This window comes from Glycine max, chromosome 2 (assembly GCF_000004515.6).
Source record: "Glycine max cultivar Williams 82 chromosome 2, Glycine_max_v4.0, whole genome shotgun sequence".
NCBI classification, from domain to species: domain Eukaryota; kingdom Viridiplantae; phylum Streptophyta; class Magnoliopsida; order Fabales; family Fabaceae; genus Glycine; species Glycine max.
The window spans coordinates 39,926,626-39,950,721 of record NC_016089.4 but is presented as its reverse complement, the minus strand read 5'-3'; the positions used below and the strand labels follow the sequence as shown (position 1 = coordinate 39,950,721).

Here is a 24,096-nt window from a genome sequence, read left to right as displayed (position 1 = left end):
TTACCCTTTGTTGTGAGATTTTGACCACGAGCGAAATAGCTGAATGAAATCACTCTGATAGTGTGAATCTATTGTCCGAGTCCTATAATTTATAAGCTAATTTCTTTGCAGGCATCCTATCAACGCTCACAAGACACATATAAATTAGGTCTACCTCAAAACAATTTGCATATTTATTTATTCAATTAGTAGATAAGTCACTTATAGTCTATTTCCAAAACCACATGTGAATATGAAACATGATAATAACTGATTTTATGGAATTTATTTCATTTTCTGTCACTACACTAATGAGATATGATAATGACAAATCAAAATATATATATATATATATATATATATATATATATATATATATATATATATATATATATATATATATATATAACTTTATTCAAATTAAATGTATATATAACATCTCACATGAAAATATTTTTTTATTGAAAGCAAGTTTATTAAGTTCTATTTAAATAAAAATATAGACTTTTTTTAACTTTTTTATATTTATTTTCTTTGGTTTTTATCATATATATATATATATATATATATATATATATATATATATATATTATATAATAAGATTAAATTTTTTTAAATGAAACAAATATGTTGGATTTAACAAAATGAAAATGAGTGACGATTTATATGTATAAATTATTGAGAATATAATTAATATATAATATAAGATACTTAATTTTTATTAACATTTTCATTCTAACTATAGATATGTAATATTTTTATTATGAGCTTATATTGAACTTTATTTGTCTTTATTCGAATTACAAATAAAATTACATTTCAATAATGATTCACATAAATCTACATTATTTAATAGACTTTGCTGTTAAACTCCAACAGCACACAATCTCCATCCGCACGGTACCATATACTAGTTACATTATGTAAAATTAAGCATTAACTATTCTGGCACCATTCATAATACGTATTTTTCTTCCACAAATATTTTCCTCGTATTAACAGAACTAATGATAATCAAACAACGTAACAACGCGAAATGACTTAAAGGGCCTCGCGCGATTCAGTGCGTGCCCAACCGTAAATCCGTTCCGAGAAATCCCCCAACCTCAAATAGTTGCGCCAACAATTAAAGTGAAGCGTTTGTGCCAAAAAATTCTACTTCGTCTTTCTCTCTCCTCCAATTTTCTATTATTAAAAAAAATAAGGAAAAAACATTTCACTTGTTCACGTCGTTAACTGCACCATTATTTATATGGCCGTGACCCTTTTTTGTTGCCTATTATCTAAGGCTTCTTCTACATTTTGTTTGAGAGAAAGAGAGAATCAGAGGCCATTCTTCCAAAGGATTAAACCACATTGCCTTCTAAAGTATAAAATCTCAACTCGTTAATATTCCTTAGGAATTGGGTTTGGATGCCCAATTCCAACACCAAAAGGTTTGAACTTTGGGTGCCTCTGAATCTCTCAAACGTGGGACTCACAATCTAAGTTGTAAGTTCATTTGGTCCTTGTAAAACAACAGGTGATGCTAACGTGGCCTTAATTTCTCATTCTCTTGTTTCTTTTGGAGAAATTGGCCAGATTGCACCCCCATAAAATGTTCTTAACATTTTTTATTCACAATTTGATGGTTTGCTTGCTTTGTTTTTCAGAGTTTCCGCGGTTTGTGTTGGTGGGGGTTCAAAATGTTGGGGGATTTCATTAATCGAATCCTTATGTAAGTCCCTTTTTTTCTTCATAGATATATGAATTTTTTTTCCTACTTAATTTTGAATCATTGTTTTGTTATGTTATGTAATGTACTTATGTGACATTGTTTGTCCAATTTTTTTTAATTGCAGTCTCATTCTGGGGTATGCATACCCTGGATTCGAATGCTATAAAACAGTGGAGAAAAATAGGGTTGATATTGAGGAACTTCGCTTCTGGTGTAAATACTGGTACATGAAATACTTTCTCTCCATCTTTGCGATTAAATTCTTCTGAAATGTGACTATTTTTCTTTTAATTTTAAGATGTCGGATAATGACAATTACAATTATGATCTCTTATAATTATCAATGTAGTAGCGGTTCAAGTGCCATTGTTGTTTTCAAATTTACGGAAAATTAAAAGCAAATATACGTAACACTATTGCAAACCGCAATTTAAAACCTTAAATATAATGATGAAGAAATGTAAAAGGGTTTATATATTTGCTAGAACTATAACTATGAAGCCATACATAAATGAGTAAAAAGTTAAAGAAAATAAGTCTTCAAATTTCGGCCAAAAGAAACTTATTTTGAAATATCCAAACCGAGACCAACAATTGGACTCATAATCTCATAAAAACATAAATTTAAATCTTATTTTGCCAATGTGAGAACATTATATTGGTTGGTGAGTGATTTTAAAATACATCTTTAATGTTTTTTAAGTCTTAAAGTTTGTTCTAATCCTTGTGAGTACCTAGAACCCAAACTCAACTAAGCTTTTCTACACCAAAAATTATTCCAACTGAGGCAAAATTCCTTGTAAAAGCAGAGCAAAGAGAGAATTTGTATGATTTTGAATGTTCAACATAGGAATTCCCCCCTCCTCTCTCTTGAGATGCTATGACATTTACCTGGCCAACATTTAAATCCGGCTTTACTTAAATTTTTCTAGTTTACTTCAACATTTTTTACTTGTTGACTGTTATCAAGCAATTTTTAGATATCAAACAGATCTTTTCAGGAGGTAATTTTAATGTGGTCAATTTTTTCTTTTTTGTAATTAGTTTTGCTAAGATCAATTCAGAAATATTTTTTGCATCTTTTATTTATTTAAAGAAATGTTAAAATGTATTTTATTTTTGAATAGGAAAAAATGAGGAACTGGATTTTGGTCATGCATCCTATTAAATTCCATGTTGAATTCTCATCATTTTTCAATTTAAGCTTTGTTTAATACCCCTGGCTCTCGTCTTTATATGTACATCGTTTATTTGCAGGATCATTGTGGCACTTTTCACTGTACTAGAAAAGTTTGCAGATATATTTGTTGGATGGTAAGTGTCAAACGTTTTAACCACTAATTCTCTATATATTGTTGCCTCTTGATTTAGATTCGAGCAGTAAATTCACTCTGAAATTTATGAAGGCTGCCAATGTACGGAGAGATGAAGCTGGTGCTCTTTGTCTACTTGTGGTATCCCAAAACTAAAGTAAGCCTCTTTTTCTTATATCTTAATTCACAATCTCTTACACTTGAGTTATTTTAATGTTATTTGCAGGCGATACTTTATACACCTTTCTTGTTTGAGGGGGAAAAGCATGATTATATGTCCACTGTAATGTTTATGTCATGCTTTATTGTATATAAAAAATGATACTCTACAAAAGTATATAACTAAAATAGTGTTTATGGTTAATAGTGTGAACGTGAGGAATCCAACAACGCACCCTTTTAAATATATTACTTAAAATGTTGCATCATGCAGGGGACGGGATATGTTTACCAGACTCTGTTGAGGCCTTACATATCAAAGCATGAAAATGACATTGACAGAACATTAATGGAGTGGAAGGCTAGAGGATGGGATTATGTCATATTTTACTGGCAATATTGTGCCAAATTTGGACAAACTGCATTTGTTCAGGCTCTTCAGCACTTGGCTTCTCAATCTTCTAGATTTTCTGCCAACCCTACTACACAGGTAAACTCTTGATTTAAATAGAGAGAGCACAACCTAGCTAGCTAGCTAACTGAACCCTTTTTTCCTTACTAGCTCAACGTCATTAACAAAGTAAGTTGCTGGCAATTAAAGCTTAGAAAGGTTAAGATGACGCTGGAATTTTATATTTGAGTGTTTATTTTTTGTTTTTATTTTCAAATTTTTAAAATTTAGAAAATATGTATGGAGAAGAAGATATTCTTAGGTATCATAGCGTTTTCATTTTTTCAGAAAAAGGTTAAAAATATGTTGATGTGTTATTTTTACAGTTTTTGATCTATTTTAAGAATGTTTTCTAAATTTTAAACAAACATATTTTTCCTCTTATTTCCTATTTTCTTTGAGAATAAAAACATATTTTGTTTGAAAATAAAAATAAAAAACACTCCAATCAATCAAAGTGTCACCTAAATTTTCTTTAGGTTTTGCAAAATTACAGCTATATCCCTCTATTAGTCATAGAAATCGTACGTGTTAACCTTGTCTCTTCATTTATGTATTTCCAAGATTTAACATGTTTAGAAATGTGTTACTACCATATTCTTTCTTATATGCCTTTACAAAAACTTAAAATAGTTAAGAAAAAAACTAGGAAATTACAAGTGAAACTCATTAACTATAAGTGAGATTTATAAAATACTTTAATCAAACGACGGTTTTAGAAGAGAATTTATTAGATAGTATTGTGATACTGAAATTTTTAGTTTATGACAAAAAAAAATTAATACCCAATTATGTGTCAAATAGAATTTTTGGAGACTTAAAAATTCCACACCAACTAATGATATTATCAAAATAAAATATATAAATAACGGATAATCAATTTTATGAAATTGAGTTAGGTCTAAACATAAAATTTAATATACAAATTAGTATAAATATTTATATCATCTAATTTTTTTATTAGAAAATAAGACTAACATTTCTCATATATATTAATTAGCCATTTATTTAGATTTTATTCTTTCAAAATTTGTTTTATTAATTTTAGTATTTATAATAATTCTATGATTGATGTAACATGTATCCAAACACATTATTATCTTTTATAATCTCAAAATAGTTATTAAAATAGATTAATCAAAACTAAATTAAAAGAAATAAAATCATATCCAATCCTTTAGCTAATTAGTCAACAAATATTAGTATAACTAATAAAAATCAAATTTATATATCATAAGAATGTGAGTTTAAATTTTACCATGATACGAAGATCTTATTAGAAAATGATTGATAAATACCTTTATAAGCATTCAATTAATTTTGAGTCATGTCTTAACTAATTTTACATATTACATAGAAGAATAAAAATCATCTAACTAATAAAAAAAACAAGGAAAATATGCCGCTTATGTGTTTATATATATATATATATATATATATATATATATATATATATATATATATATATATATATATATTATTGTATGCAAAAAGGGATAAAGTATGACAGGAAAGTAGCACCAATTCCAGAAAAATGACATGCAAGGTCAAAGTGCTCCACCACAAGCGACTCCAACCCAGGCCCAAACCTCCTTCATGAAGCAAAGCAGCACCCTAAGCAAGAGCAAGAAGTGGCCTCCAAGCCCCCCCAGCACCACAGAAACCGTGGAGGTTCACCATGTTTCCCAAACCGAATCCGTGGATGAGGAAGAGGATGAGCCATGCGAGCCCGAACCCGTCACAATCATCGACGGCCAAGACCAGAGTGTTAGCGTCAAAGACAGAATCAATCGGGCACGCGCCAGGCTCAGGCGGTTAGATTCACAACAACAACAAAGTCCTTCTACTCCTCGAACCCCGCCGCCGCCACGTCGACAACAATTGTGAGAAACGACAATTGTACATAGTCACCTCAAACTCAAACAAACCAATCCCTGTTAAAAAAAAATAACAGTGGAATTGAAATTGAAAAAAATTGGACTCTGCTTTCTCTTCCAAAGATTGTCATTCATTGATTTGTGTACACCTTTTCCAAGTAATAATAATAATATTTACATTTGGAATTTGCAATAATCTAATTAGATGATACTACTCACCAACAAAAGTTGGTCAGGTTGATAAGAAACAGACTTGTATGGCATGATGACGTGAGTTTGATTTCAGCCGTAGATGTGAGAATTTTATTGTTATGGATAATTTGTATTTCTGTAAGCGATCATTGACCCTTGAGAGGCCTATCCTCACCTTGATTAGCTCTCGACGCAACTCACTTAAATTTTTTTTAATAAAAACAAATTGGATGATAGTTTGGAGAGAAAAAAAATACATTTGGTATTATGTTATTCTTTGATTACACCAAGGAAGCAAGGGATGGCGTGGAGTATTTGGTGTAGGGTTTGGGATATGAAGCTCTGACATGTGGTGTCACGGTGATGTTGTGGGTGGGGAAGGGGAATCTATTGTGGAGGCGGTAGAAGTGTGGGTCTGTTAATGTCTTTCATTAAAATAACAATTCATACTAAAAGAATATAAAATTTTAAAATTATAATAGTATGAAAATATTTTTGTATAATAAATAAAATCAAATAAACAAGTCTTTATTATATGACAAAATATTATTTACAAAATATGAGTATCTAAACTAAATTAACACTAAAAATATATTGAAAGTGATCACATTCAACTGACGCGAATTTTATAAATAGTGTTGCTTCTAATTGATGCAGTAATTCAAAAAATCAATTATTGTATCCACAACGAATTTAAAATAAGATTGTATATGTATATATTTACACACTAATAAAAATTATATTAAAATAATCACAATTCATAAAATTTTGAATAAATAAAATAATTAAATAAATAACAACTTAGTGATTTCCAAAATTACAAGACTCAATTATTTGGCTTTCGAAATCGGTGTAGACATCATATTCTTCGAATAGTATATGAGTTCATATTTTATGTAATGACGTCCCATTGTCTTTCCTATCATAGATAGAGGTATCTAAAATCTCTTTAACTTTTCAGATGGAGGTATCTAACATAAATTTCATATCCATCCCAGATAGAGCTATCTCATATATAGAGATAGTCAAATGAATATATAAACGAATATGTATTCAATTATCCAAATGTGAGGCACAAACACACCGAAAAAGATTCATAAATTAAATTAATGAATTTATGTCAATGTATGTCATTTGAATATTACATTCATTCTTTAACTACTAGCATTTGACATTCAGTCATTTAACTCACGAATATAATATAATATAATATAATATATTATAAAGCAAATGCATATAGGCATATATTATATACATCATCATGCAGATTTAAGAAAGAAAAAACTACCGTGCACATAAATTTAGGGCACAAGAAGTGTTGTAACTGTAATTTTCTATATGCCAAGAATTTATTGATTTCAAATTCTTTGCATCAAATCATGAAATACATGCTTTGAGAACCGTACCATGAAAGTTTCAAAAAAAGGTAAGTGTTTTACTCACCTATTGAAATAAGAAATTTGTCTTTTATTATCCTTCTTCTCTTACCAATTATGTGGACATAATTTTTTCACTTTTCTTTCTTTTTCTGAGTCCTCGAACAACCTACTAATATCAAAACAGATTGTTTACTTGTGTGCTTCTAGGAAAAAAAATTGTTTATCCTTATATAAGCGTTGATACGTAATTTAAAATTATATCTTTTGAGATTTGTTTAACCAACCTTTTTATCTCTTATTTTTATTATTTATTTATTATTACCTTTAACCAATCTAATATATTATTATACTAACATCTTTTCGAAATAAAAATAAAAATCTAATATATTAATATAACTTAATCTATTTTTTCCCTTATTAAATTATATATTTAGATATTTTTATTTTTCGATGTTAGAGGCATGATAAGCAGCTGAGGGAAGTGGACATAGCCTGGAGGTAGGTCCACACGGCCTGCTTCACGAGGCAGTTTCAGATGGACACGTGCTGGTGGTGGTGGTGGATTGCGGCAATGGTGGCGGAGAAAGGAAGCATGTCTTTGAGGGAAGTGTATGAGGGGGGTTTGACAGAAAGTGAGTCCAAGTTAAGAAGAGGTTTTTGAGGAATGGTGTGATTTTGAGTTTGGTTTTGACTTGAAGAAGGGGTTGGAAAGAGGGTGGTAGTGGTGGTGGAGGACTTGGCCACGGGTGTGGAACGAGAAAGAGAGAGAGAGAGAGAGAGAGAGAGAGAATTTTAGTCAAGTGAGTTAGGGGTGTTCACGGGTACGGGTCACCCGTGAATCCGAATTGACCCAAACCAATCCGAATAATTTAGGTTGATTCATTTATGTATTTGGGTCAAAATCGAACCGAACCGATAAAAACCGTTCATGTACAGGTTGGGTCATGGGTTTAGATATATAGATTCTATCAAAACCGAACCAAACAGATCAAAACTGATTAAATTTTTTAGAGTTGCTTAGTTTGACTTTAAATACTACTAATATTGGGACTTTTGTTGACTCCTTGGTAAGCGTACCAAGTTGTACAAGTAATATTAAAACGGTAAGATTAAGTATCGAATTCCACATGAATTATGTTTGTACTTTGAGTTATATATATATATCTAATGATTAAGCAATTAGTGACTCAAATCAAATCTTGTCCATTTTAAGTACAAATATAACTAAGTGAATTTACTACAAAGCAAGGAACATGAAAGGTTAAGAAAAAAAAATGCTCAAATGTTGTGAGATGGTGTTGTGATGAATTAAGGAATGTGTTGGGGGCTCCGCTTGCCAGAACTACTCTTAATGTAATCTTAATAGATTTTTCTCTTTTTAATATAATATGATTATTACTTGGACCTTCTAACATACTCTAACCATGATCCCTCAAGTGAGAGAGCCTAAATTACCTAATATCGCTCCTAATCCCTTAAAAGTTATATTAAATAATTTGCATTACGAGCAAAGATGCATGCATAGGCTAGACAATGTCACTCTATCCCTAGAGATGGATTACCTAAATGTTCTTCCCCAGTTCTAGCATATAAATATTTTCCAATGCCTAAATCCTAAAACAGTTTATGAAAATGGATGATCAGATCGAAGACATGTGAATGAACACAAAGATAAATAACAATATCAACATCATATTAATATATAGTTTAGAATCATTACATCAAAGAGAGTTTGGTTTGCAAAGCTCCCAATAATGGGTAGTTTTAGCTTCTGATTGTCATGAGAGACTTACAAATATAAAAGTGAGATGAAAGGGAAGAAAATGGAAGAGAAATGAATTAGCCAAGCTTCAAAAATAGATTTTCCTTGCACTGGCTTCTTTGCTTTTCTTTTATCAGAAATGAAAGATAGATGAAAAACAATTTTAGGATTCATTCATCAAAGTATTACAAAGTTGGTTTATTTATACAAAGACAGAAAATAACTAACTTGAGTAACCAACTAGCTTACTCAAATAACTTCTAGTAACTAACTAACTGTCATAACCAACTAACTACTCAAATAACTTCTAGTAACCAACTAACTGCCATAACCAACTAACTACTCAAATAACTTCTTGTAACTAACTCCAACTGCTTAATCGTGATACCCCCTCAAGTTGGCGAATAGATGTTAATCATTCCCAACTTGGCAATGAATTTACCAAAAATTGGGCCTGGAAGTGTTTTTGTAAAAACATCTGCAACTTGGTGTTGGCTCTTGACATGGACAAGCTTGACTACTTTGGACTGAACATATTCTTGGATGAAATGTTGATCAGTTTCAATATGCTTAGATCGTTCATGATGAGCAGGGTTTGAAGCAAGACTTATAGCAGATTTATTATCACAAAACAACATCATAGAGAGCACATCAACTTCAAAGTAAAGAAGTAACTTGCTTAACCAAACAATTTCACTAGTAACAGAAGACAAGGCATGATATTTAGCTTCAGTGGATGATTTTGAAACAGTGGGTTGTTTCTTAGAACTCCAAGAAAGAAGGTTATTTCCCAGAAAGACACAAAAGCCAGAAGTGGATCTTCTGATATCAACACAGTTGGCCCAATCAACATTAGCAAAGGTAGTGAGGTTGAGAGAGTTCTGAGCAGGAAAAAACAAACCTTGTCCAGGAGCAGATTTGATATATTACAGAAGATGATGAACAACATGTAGGTGAGGAACTCTAGGGGCTTTCATATATTGACTTAAGCGATTCACAACAAAGGTGATATCAGGTCGTGAGATGGTCAAATAAAGCAATCTACCAATTAATCTTTTGTACATTGATGGATTAGGGAGTAAGTCTCCATCATGAAGATTGAGTTTCAAATTGGGGTCCATTGGTATATTGGAAGGTTTGCAGGCCAAGAAACATGTATCTTCCAAAAGAGATAAAGCATACTTTCGCTGGGATAGTGAGATACCTCTGTTGGATTTGGCTATTTCTAAGCCAAGAAAATATTTCAAAGGGACAAGGATCTTTAATTGAAACAAAGACTGTAATTTGGTCTGAACAGCTTGTACAAAGGCAAGATTGGGTCCTGACAGGAGAATGTCATCTACATATACTAGTAAAATGACTAAGGAATTTCCTGAGCCAATGGTGAAAAGGGAGTAATCATGCTTGGATTGATGGAATCCATGACTAAGAAGGGTAGTGGAGAAGTCTAGAGGCTTGTTTTAGGCCATATAATGATTTGTTCAACTTGCATACGAATGAAGGATTGGTTGACTTGTATCCCTTGGGAAGTTCCATATAAACTTCTTCAAACAAATCTCCATTCAAAAAGGCATTGTTAACATCCAATTGGAGGAGGCACCAATTTCTAGCAACAACAACACAAAGCAAAACTCTCACAGTGGTAAGTTTGGCTACTGGAGAGAATGTATTAGGAATGACTTGAGGCTGTGAAATGGTTTGAAAAGGAAAAATGGATTCATGAAAGACAACATCTCTGGACACAAAATTTCTTAGTGTCTAGGCTATACAATTTTTATCCTTTATAACCTTGGGGATAGCTAACAAAAATTGCAGGCACTGCTCGAGGATAAAACTTGTTCCTTGATGAGGGAAGAGTGGAAGCAAGTTCTAAACAGCCAAAACTTCTTAAGGCATGATAGTCAGGTTCCTTTTTGAATAGAATATTGTAGGGTAAGCATTGTTGTAGTAATGGTGAAGGGGTTCTGTTGATGAGAAAAGCTGTAGTGGTAACACAATCACCCTGGAATGAGATAGGAACTTTAGACTGAAAAAACAAAGCTCTGGCTACATTGAGCAGATGTTGATGCTTCCTTTCCACTAGTGAATTTTGTTCTAGCCTTTCAATATAGGAAAATTGATGAAGAGTGCCCATGGAAGCCAAAAACTGAGTGAGGGCAAGTTCCTTAGCATTATCAGACCTGAGGCATTTGATAGATACACCAAACTGAGTCTGAACCATGGTGAAAAATTGTTGCACATAGATTGAAGCTTCAGTATAGGAACCCCATATATCATAGTGAATTAAGTCAAATGGTAATTCAGATAAATGGTTAGAGTTAGGAAAAGATAATCTTCTAAATTTAGCAAGAGAACAAACAGAACAATTAGAAGAAGAGAAATTGGGAGAAAGGTGCAGATCAATTTTATTAGTCAAATGTTTGAAAACTTTGTCTAAGATATGACCAAATCTAGAATTCCAAATATGAGCATTTTTACAAGGAATGGAATTTGTATGTGAATTAATAACAGAAAAAGTAAATTTGCAATCAAGAGTGTCCTTGAGATCTAAGACATAAAGGCCTTGGATGAGATCCCCTCTACCAATCCTCTTGCAAGCTTGCTTCTCCACTGGCAGAAGAAACACCTTGAAGGATGACAACATTGGTAGCATGACTTTCTAAAAGATTCATCAATTGGCTATATTGCTGGGTAGTAAGCTGAAACTAGCAACCCGAGTCACCAGAGGAAGGTTGTGAGTGAGACATATCAACAGTTACTTGTTGAGCAACCTTGTGTGGTGGTTCAGAAGAAGAAGAATGTTTCTTTGCTTTTGAGGAAAAACCAGTCCTCTTATAATTTGGAGGATAACCATGTAACTTGAAGCAACGATCCTGAGTATGACCCAGCATACCACAATGAGCACACAAGGGGCGATTCTTGGAAGATCCTTTGAAGCAATTTTCAGGATGATTGCATGCAACAGAAGAAGTCTTCAAGGCAAAAGCATGTGAAACTTCACTAGTAGAGGTGGAAGCACCAACTTCCTTTTGCTTTTCTTCTTGAACAACTAAGGCAAAAACCTTAGTTATTGAGGGAAAGGGATCTATGGATAAAATTTGACCTCTGATAGTAGAGAAGGATTCGTCCAGCCCCATCAAGAACTGCATAACATTCTCCATTTGTTCAAAATTGCACCAAGGTTTAATTCCTCCACAGGTGCAGCTATGTGAGGGCTTCAGTTCTGATAATGACTCCCACAGAGAATGAAGCTTGGACTAGAAAGAGGAAACAAACATGGAACCTTGTTGTAGAGTGATCAAGTCATGCTTAAGTTGAAAAATTAAAGGACCATTTCGTTGCTCGAAACGTTCTTGAAGATTATCCCAAATTGCTTTGGCAGAAGAACAATGTAAAATACTTACTTGTATTTCTTTGGATAAAGAATTAAGGAGCCAGGAAGAAACGATACTATTGTTGCGATGCCACAAAGCATGAGTTGAGTGACCCAAAGCAGGTTCAGGAATTGAACCATCGACAAACCCATATTTGTTCTTCCCATGAAGAGCTATGCGCATTGCTTTCTTCCAAGAATTGTAGTTTTCACTGGTAAGAGGATGAGAAACTAAGGCAATGCCAGGATTGTCGGAAGAATGAAGAATGAAGGGGTTAGAATCATCAATGGCAACCATGGCCATGAGAGAAAAAAAACGAAATAGCTTCAATTGGAAGCAAGAAGCACGGAAGCAAAAACTTTTGATGCCATATCAGAAATGAAAGATAGATGAAAAGCAGTTTTAGGATTCATTCATCAAAGTATTACAAAGTTGGTTTATTTATACAAAGACATAAAATAACTAACTTGAGTAACCAACTAACTTACTCAAATAACTTCTAGTAACTATCTAACTGTCATAATCAACTAACTACTCAAATAACTTCTAGTAACCAACTAACTACTCAAATAACTTCTTGTAACTAATTGCAACTGCTTAATCGTGATATCTTTGCTTCTTTGTTCCTCTGCTTCTTCTATGGTTACTTCATGCTTAGGAAATCAAATGTTTCCTTTCTTTTTATATGCTTCAGCAACTAATGAGTCAATAAGAACTTTCCTATGCACTTAGCGCGACACTTGCGCTAAGCGCGCATATCCAACTGGATTTAGTGGTCATGCACTAAGCCGCAGGATGCGTGCTTGCTCATGACAACTGTCTTTCAATGTGACTTCTTGCGCTAAGTAGCTTTCTTCGACTAAGCAGTTCTGACTCGCTAAGCCAGGAGGTCGCGCTGAGCACGACACTTTAGTTCTTCAATTCTCTTTCATGTCTCTGCTACAACCCTACACAAAATTCGATCAAAATTATTATAAAATGACGTATGCATAGCACTTATCAACTCCAAGTGTTGGAATTGCAAGTGTCGTCCTACCAGTATTGGAACTTCTTAGGGTATTACTTTCAGGTACATTATTATTTGTTTTGCCTTTTTTCATATTTTTTGTCATATTTATAATATTAATGAATCATATTTTGTTCATTTGTTTCAACAAATCCAGTTGCAACAAATCTTATTACAAAAAATTAATTTGTAGGAAATTGTTACGATTTAGACTATTATGGTAAATCTCATTAAAAAATATGTAAAGTTGTGCCTTGGTGACTTGTTGGTCATGGGTTCAAATCCGGAAACAGCCTCTTTGCATATGCAAGGGTAAGACTGCGTACAACATCCCTCCCCCATACCTTCGCATAGCGAAGAGCCTTTGGGCAATGGGGTACGAAGTTTTAATTTGTATTAGTCTATTTTAGAATATTATGTTGATGGTATTAAATAAATCAATTTTACTACTTTCAAACAATTGATGATATTATGTTAATTAAATTGGATATTTAGATGAACCATGATATAAAATAGAAGTTCTAAGAAGAAGAAAAAAACCAAATTTAAATGGGTAATTCATTAACCTGAATTGAACTAAACCAATCAAATTTAATTGAATTAAATCCTTAATTTGACTAAAACCGATTCACGAACAACTCTAAGTGAGTAGTGACAAGCACGTTTGCAGAAGGAAAATAAGTATCAGTCGATTTCAATTTTAACAAATGTGGTTCAATTCCAACGATTTTTTACGCATTCGTATATATATATATATATATATATATATATATATATATATATATAATATATATATATATATATATATATATAGGTTCTCCACATTAAAATCCTGCTTTAAATCTGTATGCATAATAAGTATTAAGGAAAAGTTTAATTATTCTTTTATGGGTACTACTTATAAAAATAAAGGTGAAAATATTATGGAAAATACAATTCTTAATGTTATTATAATATATATATATATATATATATATATATATATATATATATATATATATATATCAGTAAAAATATTATTATATATTGTAAGGTTACAGTAAAAAATTATATATTAAAATAAAAAATAAATTGATTTTTTTATATCATGTTTTAAAGACATTTATTATCTAAAGATTGTTACTAAAAATGTTCATTATGATTACATGTCATAATTTTAAACTTTTAATTTTTTTATATTTGTTTAAATTTATCGTTTCATTAATTTTTCTTTCGTTTTTTATTTTATATTTCTTTGTAATATAATTTATTAAATTTTAATATTTTTTATTTTATATATTGTAAAATAAATTACAATTTAAATTGGATGGATTTATAATATATTATAAAAATACATATTACACATGTGTGTATAGACATATTTATATTTATCCATCCATACATATACAAAGAAGAATAGCTGATAATAATTATCTAATCAAGACTAGAAATAAAAATAATAGATGTTGAGATTAAAATACTTTAAAATTTGAATTAAAATATTATGTAACCATCAAATTTTTACAAATTCACAAAACAAAGTTAAATATGTAAAAGATTTATCACATAAAAAATATCTTAATTATTATGTTACTCGGCCTCAAGATTATTATTAACCCATTATTATCACCATCATGATAGTCATTATTGTTGTAACCATAACTCTTGCCACTGTTGCCACCATGATCATCGTCACTGTCATCACCATGGTTATCAAACTCTCGAGTTAACTCGCTAACTCTTACGAGTTTACGAATTCACTTGTCCTCTGTGAGTTGACTTTTGAGTAAACTATTTTTTTACTGGGCAAACTCTATAAACTCAAGTAAACTCGATAAACTCTCAAGTTTACTACCGAGTCAACGAGTTAGCAAGTTAAAAAAATTAGACCAAAATGTAAGTCATTTTTTTATTGTTTTCTTTTTGTACAACATTCAACATACCTTCATTTAGTGTATTATTCTCAAATACAAAATTCTCACCTTTAATAATATCAAACCTTTGTTCTCTAATAACAGCAAACTCTCGATGAGAATGATCTACTAGACTACCACTACTATAACCTTTGCAAGTTATTATCTAGTAGTGATGTATTATTACTAGACTTGGTTAGTTAAATATTTTGAACTTTATGATTTACTATTTTGCTTTATTATATTGTTGAAATGTTTAATTAATATGTTATTTATAGATATTTTATTATTATTTTTATACGAAGTAGACTCTTACGAGTCTACGAGTTGAGCCACAAGTCGAGTCTATGAAACTCTCATGAATTTGCGTAAACTCTCAAGTTTCATAACTTTGATTATGACCACGATGTCTATCATCATGATCACAGTGTGTCACCACCACGATGACCGTTGGTGATAGTGGCAAATTGTGGTTACAACGATGCTGAGGACGATGCTCATTACAATGGATGGGTGATGGTCATTGTAGTGAAAGCAGTGGGATTCATGATGATGGGTTGATTGAGATTCTTTTTATAGATTTGATTTTTTGTTTTGAGTCTTTTAGAGATTTGGTGGTTATATAAGATTTTAATTTCAATTTTTTATATTTTAATTCCTGCAATATATTGTTTTTAATCCTTATCTAATAATTGTTATAAGTTATTTTCATATCTCACGTAAGAAACTTTTCTCACTTGAGTTAGACTCTCTCTCTCTCTATTCATTGAGAGGAAAGGGGTTAGGAGGGGGAGAGACAAATTAGTATAATGCAAATAATCATTATTCAAAGAGAAATGCTAGTTGTAATTTCTTTAACACTCTTTTTCTAAGATTTTCTATGATTGATTATAATTTATTGGAAATTACAATTTTTGGTAGCTTGTCCTTCTCACTTAATGATTTTCTCTCTTGATTTCTATTAAATGAAATCCAAAACCCATGGCAAAATTGATAATTTCAAAAAATGTAACCAATCATAGTCAAAGAAAATGTCCGTAGCATTCCTCTTATTTGAAATCTATAAAGTTGACCTAATGGTGGGAGTTGATATATATATATATATATATATATATGAATTCATTTATGTTAATCTAGTGGTATGAATAACTCAAATTTCACAAGGGAGTGAAGTTCTTTTAAAATTGTTTTTCGCACTTAACCATTAAAGTCCAAGAATTAAAGAGATGAAGACAATTAATTCAAAACCCAAACCCACATGCATTTAAGTACAAATAATAAATAAGCAATTAAATGAGTTTAGGGATAGATACAGTACACCAATATTTTATCCCGGTTCGGATAACTTAACCTGCATGCATTCAGTCCTCACACAAGCCGCTGTTGAGATTTTTCACTAAATCAACAAAATAAAGAAAAATAAATTAATTATGTTACCACGCATGAGAACCTTTCCCAAGATGTGAATAACCTAACCTATATATTTAGACCCAGCACCTGAAAATCACATACCCTGATGAATTTGAATATACAATAGTACACCTTTAGCGCTTATGGAAATCATCCTTGGCAACCTAACTTCAAGACACCTCTGTGTATATCTCTCAAAATTGAAACCTCCAAGAGACTCTCCCATGAAAGAAAAACACTTAGCTAATTACACACACTCTCTTCAACAATCCAAATTCTAATTCTCGACTGAAAAATAATCTAGCTTAACAAAAAAAATCATATTTCTTATATACTAAACGCTTTCTTTCTGTTTTAAAAAAAATATACCCATTGTTTGCTTTAACTAATACTACTCTTAAATTACTAATTAGCCAAATATAAACATGAAATGGATGGAGTAAGGACATTGCAAAGGTTGTAAAATTCAAATGGGTTTATTAGGAGAAACAAAATAAATAAGTTTTGTATTTTTTTTTCTTTACTTTTCAATTAAAAGATTTCGCTCTTCTATCTTTAATATCACTCTAAGAATTGATATTAACTCAATAATTCTAAATTAATTCTTCTGCAACATGCAACTTCTAACTAATCCTCACATTTGCAATGAAGATATTAAATAACTTTTATGTTTTTAAGATGATAAATACATATATTTTTATTTAATAGTTTTTATAAAATAATGAAAGAATTATACATGAAGATAGCTGGGTGTTTTAATTAATTGGGTAATTACTTTTACTTGGTTACTGTTTTGTTTATGTGTTTATATGCTATTCCTTCTTTTCTCTCTACACCAGTTCTCTCTGGCTAAGGCCACAATTTTTCTCTTGTAAACTCTATTTATTTCTCATTAACAAAGTTGTTTGGAATTCTAAACATTCAAACAATACCTTCATACTAATCCCCTCACTAAATAAAGAAAATACATCTGTTTTTAATATTTTAAAGATATTACATGTATTTTTTTCATTTAATATTTGTATGTAAAGTATTAAAAAATTAATAAAACAATCTTAGAAAAAAAATATAGCATTTACTGTTGGTAATATTATTAAAAAATTGTAGAAAAACAATTTTCTTGCTCACGTCGTTAAATATATAACCGCACCACTATTTATCTCACATGGTCTTGAGCCTTTTTTGTTACCTGTGACCTAAGGCTTCTTCCACATTTTGTTTGAGAGAAAGAGAGAATCAGAGGCCATTCTTCAAGAGGATTAAACCACATTACCTTCTAAAGAATAAAATCTCAACTTGTTAAATTTCCTTAGGAATTGGGTTTGGAGGCACCTCAATTCCAACACCATAAGGATTTAACTTTGCGTGCCTCTGAATCTCTCAAACGTGGGTCTCACAATTTAAGTTGTAAGTTCATTTGATCCTTGTAAAACAACAGGTGATGTTAACGAGTCTTGATTTCTCATTCTCTTGTTTTTTCGGAGAAATTGGCCAAAATAAACGTCATAAAATGTATTAACATATTTGTTGGCAATTTGATGGGTTTGCTTTTGTTTTCAGAGTTGCCGCCGTTTGTGTTAGTGGGAGTTGAAAATGCTGGGGGATTTCATTAATCGAATCCTTATGTACGTCCTTTTTTATTTTTTTTCTCCTTAATAGACGCATGATTTTTTTCGTACTTAATTTTTGAATTATTGTTATGTACGACCCTTTCTTTATCATTTTTTTTTTTTGCAGACTCATTCTGGGGTATGCATACCCTGCCTTCGAATGCTATAAAACCCTGGAGAAAAATAAGGTCGATATTGAGGAACTTCTCTTCTGGTGTAAATATTGGTACAAAAAATAAGACTCTCTCCTTCTTTGCGATGATGAAATTCTTAATAAACGGGACTTATTACTTATGATCAAGACTTATGCAGGGGTTGGAATGGCATTGGTGTTGACATATGTAAATAATGCATCGTCCTTTCTTCACATTATGAATGAAAATAGTCCAACTAATTAGCTTTAAAAAAAATACACTCTAATCTTGCCAGGGATTCAAATATTTGACATTTTTTTAAAAAAAATTCTATTGAAGTTCTGTTAACTTTCGTTAAAAGAAAATATATTCCTAAAACATCCTTTGTACTAACACACTTCAAAGATGTAAATATTGCACTATTTTTTTTACTGTGATAAAATATGCACTCCCTACCTATATTTTTAATTTTTTTTAGAGTTAGTTTAGTTGTAAGTAATTGTTATGAGCAGTGGCAGTAAAAAAAAATTGTTATGAGAAGTTATTAATAACTGTTGGGATTGTGGGGTACTTTTAAGAATTAATTGAAGCGCAAAAATAGTCAAAAATTTGTGTACAACAAAAAAGAATATTTTCTTTATTCTACATATAATAAAATATGTATAATTAAATAAAATATTTTAAATAAATTTTATTAGCTAGTTTTTTAAACAATATATATATATATATATATATATATATATATATATATATATATATATATATAACAATTTATCTCTTAATTTATAACTTTTAAATATTGTTTTAAATATGAATTAGTCTAAATTAAAAGTTAATTATATATTTTTTAAAAATATTTATTGTTTAAGTGATTGATAACTTTGTAAACTGAAAATATCTTAACATTTATTTTAATTAAAATCTTATAAATCTTTTTAGCAATGTTAAGTTTAAAGATTAATTAAATAATATATTTTTACATAAGTGGAAAGTAAAGTGCACTTTATTTGACATTTTAAAGTAAAAAGGGAGGATTTTTTTTTTCAGAAAAAATTATATATATTAATGAAAGGTACCAGAAGTACCGAGATAGCAAAATGTGATTACATAAATACTTGCATCTTTTAAAAAAGGAAAATATAATTTACTTTGACAATGTCAATTAAATGGGTTGAATTGTATTTTTTTTAGTAACAATCGTAATTAGAGTTTTGATTCTTTGGTATGACTCTTAGCTATTTATACACTTGGCACATTTAGATTGTCCATGAGATTAATTTTTTTGTCTAAAATTAGTCACACTTAAAATTTATTGTTTCTCTAATTTTAAAGTAAGAGTGGGGATAATATAATAATTGCATTTGAAAATAATAGAAAATTAAAAGCAAATGCATGCAATGAAAACCACAATTTAAAAGCTTAATTATGATGCAGAAGAAATTTTAAAACGATTGCTATTTAGTATAATTATCCTATAAGGCATATATCAATGAGTAAAGAGTTAAAAAGAATGAGTCTTCAAATTTTGGCCAAAAGAATATTATTTTGATTTTTGAAATATCCAAACCAAGGCCAATTTGTTGTAAAGCAGACCAAACAGAGGGCCGAAACAGGTGCTTGATAATGAATGTTCAGCGTAAGAATTACCCGCCTTCAGAAAATAAACTTGTCCTTTCTTAGTGCAGATGGAGTTAAGAATACTAGAAAACGTTGATTGAATAGGAAAAGTGAGGAAGTTATCTTGTTGATTTTAAGCACTATTTAAAACATTTTAAGGAAAAAAACAAAAGAAACATATTTTGTAAGGACTAAAATAAATAAAAAAATTTACAAAGACAAAAATGAAAAAAATGTTTAATTACATTAATAAAAAATATATTTAAGCCTACTATTAATTGCTTATTGCATTCTCATTTAGTATTATTCAATTTAGTGGATATTTGATTTGGAGTTAGATTCTAACTTCAGAATTGATCTTGGAATTAGATATATTTTCATATGTCTAATTTCATATTGAAAAAATAAGTCAGAATTGATTGAGTCAAGAATTAATTTTGAGCTCAGAAAACTTTAAATAATTTTTTTTTGAATTCAAAATTTTATATTAAATTTTATTCTTAATTTAATTTTATGATAAAACATTCAAATATAAATCCATCACTTCAAAATCAATTTTATAAAATCAATTTGATTCAAAATTAATTTTATGAAGAACATTGATCGAAACACAAACTCAAGTTTCGTTTTAATCCATGAATCACGTTTTTATAAATGATTTATTTCCAGGATCATTATGGCACAATTCACTGTACTGGAAAAGTTTACAGATATATTTATTGGATGGTAAGTGTCCACGTTTTAACCATTTTCTCTATGTTGCCTCTTGATTTAGCTTATAAATTTACTCTGAAATTTTATGAAGGCTGCCAATGTATGGATTGATGAAGCTGGTGCTCTTTGTCTACTTGTGGTATCCCAAAACTAAAGTAAGCCTCTTTTTCTTCTCTTTATCAACAATTTTACACTTGAGTTATTTTAATGTTATTTGCAGGCCATACTTTATACTGTCATCACACCTTTTCTTGTTTGAGGGGGAAAGATGATTATGTGTTCATGGAATGTTTATGTACTTATGCTTTATTATATTTAAAAAATGGTAAAATTACTGTAATTAAAACCGTGTTTATACAATACTGTTGATGTGAGGAACCCAACAACATACCCTTTTAAAGATATTAAATTTCAGTAGACTTCCCACTGAATAATTTGCACCCACCTTTTGTTTAATAAAACTTTTGTGTAATTCATCAAATAATACAATTTTCATTTACTAAGAAAGGTAAAAAGCATGCATATTTGATTTGCAATTAGATAATAATACAATTACAAATGTTGCCTGAAGCAGGGGACAGGATATGTTTACGAGACTGTGTTGGGGCCTTACGTATCAAGGCTGATAAGTCATGAACATGACATTGACATGAAATTATTGGAGTTGAAGGCTACAGGATGGGATAATGTCATATATTACTGGCAATACTGCGCCAAATTTTGGCAAAGTGCTTTTGTCAAGGCTCTTCAGCACTTGGCTTCTCAATCAAGTGGATTTTCTGCCAACCCCAATACAGAGGTAAACTCTCCATTATTTTTTATTTATAGAAATCAAATTCGACATTAAATAGTTTTTTAAAAAATAATCTATATGATATTTTTATAGAAGAAAAATATTATAAGTATTTTAAAAAGATATATAACTCCATGAGTTCCAATTGTCTCTCTCTATTTGAGATTTTTTTGTTTGAAATCTAATATATCCTGTGTCGCTGTATGTCTGGTGTTAGAATAGCGAAAAAAAAAAAGAAGATAAAATGATAAACTAATATCAAATTATTTTCTCTCTCTTATTTCATTAAAAAAAAAAAGATCTTATGAGAACAAATACCCCTCACAACAGGTAATATGCATCTACCTCCTATTAAAAAGTATGAGTTAGAAAATATATTACTAGTATTTCTCTTTCATTATTGATTAAAGAAAAATATGTATTTTTTGAGATATAAGATAGAATTTAATGATTATGTATTGATAGTGTAAATATTTTTATACTATTATTTAATTATACATAATTATTGGTATTAATTATAAGATAATTATTATAAAAATTAATTAAATTATCATAATAATTTATAATTAAACGTTAGTATAAAGTTATTTTACAAATGTAAATATTCAATCTATTTTCAGTATCTAAACACCCATGATAGATACCCAAATGTTCATCTATACCTAGAGAGAGAAATAAATCAAAAAGAGAAAAGTGATAGGTTTATAAATGATACGATATGGCAAGAAAAAAAAACAAAAAAAACTATCAAATAAGTATTTGTTAAAAAAAGGTGTCTAAATATCATTATTTCTAAACATATTAAGTAAAAAGAATATATTTTTTTAAACTAAAAAACATATTAAGTCTTGTACCATCTCAAAATAGCTATTGGCATGGTACACCTAGTTACATGTCAGGTAATGAAAACTAAAATAAAAAAAATTATAACCAAAATTCATCAAAACTAAAATCATGTTAATCCTTTATTCAGCTGATCGTAATTCATAAATTATGACTAATATGTAATTTCTGTATTTCTTTTTTTTTTGTTATTATTATTAGGAAGGCATTTGTTTAAAAAATTAAAAGAAAAATATTTATAATATAAATTATAAGAAAGCGGTAGAAAAATTATAAACAATATAATTTTACAAATCTAAATTTTTTTTTTTAAATTTTTTTTTCAAGGTAAATACTTCGGTTAACAATTTTTCTCATTATTATTAAGTAACGATATATACAATACAATACAGTATATATATGCATTTGGAAATAGTGACAAAGTATGACAAGAAAGTACCACCAAATTGCAGAATAAGGACGCGCAAGGTCAAAGTGTCCCACAAGCGCCTCCAAACCAGACCCAATCGTCCTTCATGAAGCAAAGCAGCACCCTAAGCAAAAGCAAGAAGTGGCCTCCAAGCCCCCCCAGTGAAAACCAAAACTCTCAAACCGAATATATGGATGAAGAAGAGGAAGAGCCATGGGAACCCAAATCCGTCACAATCAACGGCCAACACTAGCGCGTGAGCGTCAAGGACATTGAATCAACACCGCACGCGCAGACTCAGACGGTTAGACACACAACAACAAAACCCTCGAACCCCACTACATCGATGATTGTAATAACAACCATTGTACATAGACATAGTCACCTCAAACAAACTCAATCGCTGTGGAAAAAATAATAATGGGCAAATTGAAAAAAAATTAGACTCTGCTTCCTCTTTAAAAAATTCTCATTCATTGATATGTATAAACTTTTATATATCCTGGTAATGGTATGTACATTTGGAATTTGCAATAAGCTAGAATTTTATTTTGATATTTTTAATTGGTTGATACTATAGGAGCTGGGATAAAAAAAAAAGAAAGAAACAAAGTACAAATACTAATTCTGTGCTATTCTTGAATTACACGAATGAAGCAAGGGATAGCGTGGAGCATTCGGTGTAGGGTTCGGGTGAGAGAGGGAACTATGTGATGATATATGAAGCTGAGACACGCAGCGAGAGGGTTGTTGTTGTGAAGGCGGCGGAACAAGTGTGGGCCTGATGGGCCGCTGGGGGAAGTGGACATGGGCTGGAGGTAGGCCCACGCGGCCTGCTTCACGAGGCGGTTCCGGATGAACACGTGGTGGTGGTGGCTCGCGGCAGGGGAGTTGACGGCTGCGGTGGTGGAGAAAGGAAGCACGTCTTTGAGAGAAGTGTAAGAAGAGGTTTTGACGGATAGTGGGTCTAAGTTGAGAAGCGATTTTTTTGAAGTGTTGTAATTATGAGTTTGGTTTTGATTTGAAGAAGGAGTTGAAAAGGTGGTGGTGGAGGATTTGGCCATGTCTGTGGAACACTGATCAGAGAGAGAGAGAGAGAGAGAGTTTTGGTCAAGTGACAAACACTTTTTCGGAAAATAAGAATCGGTCTATTTCAATCTTAAAAAGACGAGAATATGAATATATATGATAAAGGAGCACATTAGGCACGCACTTTGGTTCCAAACGACTTCGTGTCTTATTTACTTTAGGGTAAATAATTATTTTGTTGTTTAATGTTTAATTGGCTGATAAATATATTTCTAAAATATAAATAATTTAATTTTTAAAAGTGTAAAAAGTATAATAAATATATTCGGTTATTAACTTCCGTCAATCACCCTTAATAAAATAATTTATTTAGCACGAATGGACAAATTTGTTACTGAAATGATTGTCAATGTGATCATTTCTAATTTTCAGCATA

General features: G+C 30.5%; 3 protein-coding genes across 5 annotated transcripts; 2 read left to right on the top strand and 1 right to left on the bottom strand.

Annotated features, from left to right (window-relative positions):
- Positions 1–1,295: 1,295 nt before the first annotated feature.
- LOC100813914 (putative HVA22-like protein g) lies at positions 1,296–5,784 on the top strand. 2 transcript variants are annotated; one of them, XM_003518151.5, is made up of 7 exons: positions 1,296–1,501; positions 1,632–1,696; positions 1,821–1,919; positions 2,954–3,010; positions 3,103–3,166; positions 3,443–3,658; positions 5,150–5,784. In XM_003518151.5, the coding sequence occupies exons 2-7, from the start codon at positions 1,665–1,667 to the stop codon at positions 5,504–5,506; spliced, it is 825 nt and encodes a 274-aa protein (XP_003518199.2). In that variant the 5' UTR covers positions 1,296–1,501; positions 1,632–1,664; the 3' UTR covers positions 5,507–5,784. The 2 variants fall into 2 exon arrangements, with proteins under 2 accessions (XP_003518199.2, XP_006575293.1); XM_006575230.3 differs by having other exon boundaries at positions 1,296–1,470; positions 5,150–5,782.
- An 11,968-nt stretch (positions 5,785–17,752) lies between these two features.
- On the top strand, positions 17,753–23,184 carry LOC100812844 (putative HVA22-like protein g). Of its 2 annotated transcripts, none has more exons than XM_003518149.5 (7): positions 17,753–17,949; positions 18,072–18,136; positions 18,249–18,347; positions 20,542–20,598; positions 20,678–20,741; positions 21,161–21,385; positions 22,675–23,184. In XM_003518149.5, the coding sequence occupies exons 2-7, from the start codon at positions 18,105–18,107 to the stop codon at positions 22,882–22,884; spliced, it is 687 nt and encodes a 228-aa protein (XP_003518197.1). In that variant the 5' UTR covers positions 17,753–17,949; positions 18,072–18,104; the 3' UTR covers positions 22,885–23,184. The 2 variants fall into 2 exon arrangements, with proteins under 2 accessions (XP_003518197.1, XP_006575292.1); XM_006575229.4 differs by having other exon boundaries at positions 17,754–17,918.
- On the bottom strand, positions 23,089–23,780 carry LOC106797935 (uncharacterized). The gene has a single exon (XM_014773250.2). It carries the CDS (start codon positions 23,693–23,695, stop codon positions 23,264–23,266), a length of 432 nt encoding a protein of 143 aa, XP_014628736.1. The 5' UTR covers positions 23,696–23,780; the 3' UTR covers positions 23,089–23,263.
- Positions 23,781–24,096: the final 316 nt, after the last annotated feature.